At 33.5% G+C, this 5,462-nt stretch overlaps 1 protein-coding gene across 4 annotated transcripts in view; it reads right to left on the bottom strand.

Moving 5' to 3' along the window:
• Positions 1–5,462, bottom strand: part of LOC106884418 (activating signal cointegrator 1 complex subunit 3) — a 493,492-nt gene that overhangs the window by 436,944 nt on the left and 51,086 nt on the right. For all 4 annotated transcript variants that reach the window (XM_014935791.2, XM_052972249.1, XM_014935790.2 and 1 more), the window contains one exon: positions 1,544–1,764. In XM_014935791.2, the coding sequence (XP_014791277.1) occupies positions 1,544–1,764 (221 nt within the window). The remainder of the gene's footprint in view (positions 1–1,543; positions 1,765–5,462) is intronic.

Genomic DNA, 5,462 nt, shown 5'->3' with positions numbered 1-5,462 from the left:
GGGGGGGGGGGGAGCAAATTAATCAAGTGAAATAAGGAGTGAAATATGCTAAGTTTAGACTGGGTTTAATTAGTGCAAAGGAAAACCTGTCATTTAGAAAGAAAGATCAGAGTAAAGCTTAGCACATGTTCATTATCAACACCATTGTCATCATTTAATGCCCCTCTTTTCATGCTGGCATGGGAAGGATGGTTTAACATGAACTGACAAATTGAGGTTCCAGTCTGATTTGGCTTGGCTTCTATGGTTGGATGCCCTTCCTAACGCCAACTACTTTACAGAGTGTGCTGGCTATTTTTTACGTGGCACCAGCACAGGTGCTTGTTATGTGGACCAGTACATTTTATGTGGACTGGGTGCGCTATTGTTGATGCACATGACATATACAGGGCATGGCAAAGAAACCCCCCACCTTTTACAGGCTGACAAACATTTCAACAGAAAACACACAATGTGCACCAGTCCAAACTCTGATGCTAATAGAAAAAAAAAACAAAACATAAAACATTAGCTACATAAAAACATCTTATCACCAGCTCAGCTTTACTAGTTAATATGCATCTAAACAAGGGAGGAAGGTTTTTGTACCATACCTGCACAGTTGAAGATGCATGTAGCAGGAAGAGACTGAGATGAGTTAATTAAATTAAATCAATGAATAATTTCTTTAGAAGAAATTATGCAGAGTTGGAGATGCAGGCATGGTCATAAAGTTAACTATGTGGTTCTGGGTAGCACTTTGGGCAAGTGTCCTCAGTTCTAACCTCAGGATGACCACTGCCTTACACTCTCATTGGGTGGCACCTTGGGCAAGTGTCCTCTGCTCTAACTTCAGGTTGACCAAAGCCTTACAAATGGAATTGCACAGACACTGTGAAAAAGCCCTGTATGAGTGTGAGTTTACATACATATCTTTTGGGTATATATGCCAACAAATGATATAAACACCAGAGAGAAAAACAAATGAGCTGGATGAATTGTTTCCCACTAAATAATATAAGTAAAGTTGAAAGTGATACGGGTGATTATATAGTAGCTAATGTTACAAAAAAAAAAAAAAACAGGTTGAAGAGGGAAAAGATTAGAGAAGTGGTGTTTCTGATGGTAACAAATAGTAGGCTGTATGAAGGATATATAAAAAGTAAATGTTATATGGTACCGTGTGTGTTGTGTGAAGATTAGCGGAGACTAAAGAGGAAAGAATTAAATACAATTGATACAGATATGCAAAACTGAATAGAAGCGAAGTGAAAAAGTTGCTGAATATACGTAAGGAAAGAAGACTAAACAACATCTGCTATGCTGAAAAAGCACAAGGTAATCGTCAAAAGAAGTGATGACAGATTTCAGAAAGTGAAGACTCATAACTGAGAGGACTCAGTTTGATAAATCATTTATAGACAGTACTACATACCCATTTAATTTGTGCCAACACAAAAATAAAAATTGATATGATGATGATGATGATGATGATGATGATGACAGCAACGATAATGATGTCTAAGGGTGAGTAGAAGCAGTTTTGATTTAATTATGGAAATACCTTAGCCTTCTTGTAAACCTGGAACACTCTAAAGATTGCAATTTCTGCAGCAACTGTTTTGCCAGAACCTGTTGGTGCTCCTAAAAGAATGTTGGAGTCAGTGTGGTAAAGTGTGTGAAAAATTTGTGTCTGCACTGGATTGAAGTGACTAAATTTATATAAGTCTTCATATTCTTTGTTTTTCAAAGCAGTCTTTGGTAATGGATTCAAATCCAAAAGCTCTGCAAAAGAATAATAAGCAAATTTTTAGAAAATACATTTTTAAAATTCTAATTATTATTGAGAAAATCATTACTATAATGTAAAGAACAGATGAGATTACTGATCTTAATGTAATGTGTTAATTGAATAATGGATAAGTTGACATCAACCCACCTATTTTTAAGATTAAAACTGATCAACACATTGAACAATATAATCAATAATTAGTATTGAACTGAAAAATATAGCTATTTAGTTAAAAGACAAGGTAATTAGGATATAAAGACAAATTCAATTTACTAATGAACATTTTTTTTTTAAAAAGGGAACCTGAATATTTTGGTCTTATTTCAAGCACAGAAAGTAAATCAGTAGAAAACCAACCTAATCAGCTGATCAACTAATTAGTGCTCTTCAGAATATTTTATACAAGTAGAATACACACAAATTAGTGAAACTGTAAGTTTCAAATAAAATTATGAAATTTGTATTTCATATTGGAAAATAAATAATTATATGATCTAGAATAGTTTTCACATGTGCCAGTTGTGATATTGTAAATTAACAAAAACAAAAATATGAACAAACAGAAGCAACTAAATATGAGCAGAACTCAGCTTACATCCTCCAGTCACTCCAGATCCAAAGTCTCACCATCACCAAGGATCTTTTCTGGCAAAAGCACTTCTTTAACATAGCTAAGACAATATCCAAAAGAATGACTTCTCATCAAGCCATTAAGCCAGAAGATATTTCAGCCCCAAAATTTGCAAACACTCTTCAAAGCTCAAGTGAGGTTCACAATGGAGTGTTGCTCTCACATGTGGGACAGTGTTACTGCTATACACACAAACATCTTGAAACACATCCAGAGAAGAGCCACTCAACTGACTGACATTAAAATACTCACAAACATGCTCCAGCCACCAGCTCCAAGGGATACTATCTCTTCTGTCTTTTCTATTGCTATTATAAAGGTCTTTATTTCTCAGAGCTCTCTAATCTTGTACCTCCACTACTCAGGCACTCCCAACCCACTTAGGTACAATAAAAAAAAAAAGAAGACCAAAAAAAACTAAACAACTAAAACATGAGTGGCACTCACCTGGAGCTTTCACAGCCAAAAATTAGGCCTCACTATTACTAAAGATCTGTCCTGGCAGAAGTACAGCCTTAACATAGGATGTCTCTCCACCTCTTATGACCCTTGTTGTGTCCAACTTTGCACCCAGCCCCTTGCTATGCCTAGCCTTTCCTCCCCAGAACTTCATCCCTCTGAAATCTCCTCCCTGCCCATGTCTTTCTTGCAGGTGTTTGCTTGCAACAGTTTAAATGGAACATTAATGACATCAATCTCATCAGTCTTGGAGGGCCTCTAAAGATCATGAGTACTATCTCTTCCTCCACACCCAGCAAGTGGAAAAAAATTGAAAATGAGAAAATATATCTATATTTGCAATGAACAGGCCAAATTTTTTTAACATAGACAGTAAATAGGATCATATGATTTTAAGTTTTGATGCTATGTTGAAGGAAGAAGCAACATATAAAGTTCAAGAAAATCATTCTCTGTCAAGAATATAGTTTCAGTTTTAATTTGTAAAGAAATCTCTTAATTCATTTATTTGTGTTTAGAATTGATGTATAAGACAAGGATGCTAGCTAAAGTAAAGCTGATTTATTACAAAGTTCTTATTTTGATTTATTTTAATCCAAAATAGGAAATGCATCATTAATTATACAATGAAATGTTTTAGTACTATTAGTAGCTAAGAAAGTTTGTCTTCCATGTCAACAAGCATTTTACTTTAAAATTTATACAGATTGCCCCAATGAGATAAACCAAGATTTTTAGCTACTTTAAAAATAGTGGAACAAATAGTATAGTATATATAAGGAAATAATACAGTATATATAAGGAAAAAATAATAATAATATAGTATATATAAAAAAAAAATGTACTATTACAAATGGAAATATGCTGAAATTATCATAAAAAAAAAGACCAGCAAATAACTCTTAAAAACAACTGAATCTAAAGTAACAATAATTTTACACTAATACTGAACCAATATAATTAAAAAAAAACAGGACTTTTAAACTCATTTTAAATATAACATGGGATGAATACAACTCAAAATTTGAATGACCTGGATATCTAAATTCAAATTCCTAAAACAAGTCACTCAACTGTAATGTGGATGTGAAATCTATCTTAATTTGAAGAAGATCACAATAAAGCCAATATAAAGCAATTATTTGTATCAGTAGTTCTATACAATGAAGACAATTGGATTGCTATTATCATAATGAGAATGATTAATAGGGATAATGAAAAGAAGTTACAGAATTCTATTGGGCTCTTTATTTAAAAAAAAAAATGTATTTTATTTCATGGATTTTATTGAAATGGTATTCAGTAATTTCATCAATCTCTAGTGTTTTTATTTCTTATGAAGTATTATTTCAATCTAATTATTGTAGAACCTAGAAGAAACCAATGAAAAGCGAAGACTTAGAATAGGGGAGTTAAACGAGAGCTAATTACACGATTGCCTCAAGACAAAGCTGAATGAAGGAAGATCAATAAATGAGTTAACAATTCCTAACTCATGCATCTTTAATAACCTCACAGCAAGATGGAAAACAATTAAAGGGGATATTTTGTCTTACATCTAAAATCAATTTGGTAGTATAAATGAGAAGAATCAAATACACGAGAAAAGGAATCAAAATTACAACTACTAATTTAACAGGTTTCCAGGCAAAAAGAAATCCAAATTTTTTACAAAGTGTGTTGAATGTATGCATTAATCATGTAAATTCTTTAATTAAAATTACTTGTTTTTTTCATTTATTATTCATAAACAAAGATGAGGCTGTGTGGCAAGAAGTTTGCTTCCTAATCACATGGTTCTGGGTTCAGTTCCATTGTAGCAAGTGTCTTCTAGTATAGCCTCAGGCCAACCAAAGCCATGTGAGTGGATTTGGTAGACAGAAACTGAAAGAAGCCCACCATAAATATCTATAAATATAAAGCTGAGAATGTGTGTTCGTCGGTATGTGTGCATCACTAAAACTTGAGAACCACCGAATGGATTTCATTCAAATTTTCCACATGCCTTACTTAGGGTCTATGCAGTGTCATGGGCCAAAACAAATTTTCAACTTCTTGCCTAATGCAAGCCCAGAGCAACCTCTTATCTCTTGTACTGTTTCCATATTACATGTCAAAAGTGAAACAATAGGATCTCTATCAATACTTTCACTATTATATGGTTTCAATTTCAATTACTTTCAAAATGTATTTATGTACATGTTTGTGTGTGTGTGTGTGTGTGAGTGTATATCTATATATATATGTGTGTAGATATATGGATATATACATAAGCGTGTATATATGTGTCAATATATATATATATATATACATATATATATATATAGATGTATATGTACATATATGTATATAAGACAGGGAAAGCCCCCGGCCCATCAGGAATCACTGCAGAGATGCTCAAAATATCTGGCAGTGTTGGCTACAGCCTAGTCACCCGTATTACGAACCAGGTGATACATGAAGGAGTCATACCCAATGACTGGTGTAGCAGCACCATAGTCAACTGCTACAAAGGTAAAGGTGACGCTTTAGATACAAATAATTACAGAGGCATCAAGCTGTTAGATCAGGTTATGAAAGTTACGGAGAGGGTCATAGCCC

The sequence above is a fragment of the Octopus bimaculoides genome, chromosome 1 (genome assembly GCF_001194135.2).
Source record: "Octopus bimaculoides isolate UCB-OBI-ISO-001 chromosome 1, ASM119413v2, whole genome shotgun sequence".
Taxonomy (NCBI): domain Eukaryota; kingdom Metazoa; phylum Mollusca; class Cephalopoda; order Octopoda; family Octopodidae; genus Octopus; species Octopus bimaculoides.
Note: the sequence above shows the minus strand (reverse complement) of the source record. Positions and strands in the feature narration are given on the sequence as shown.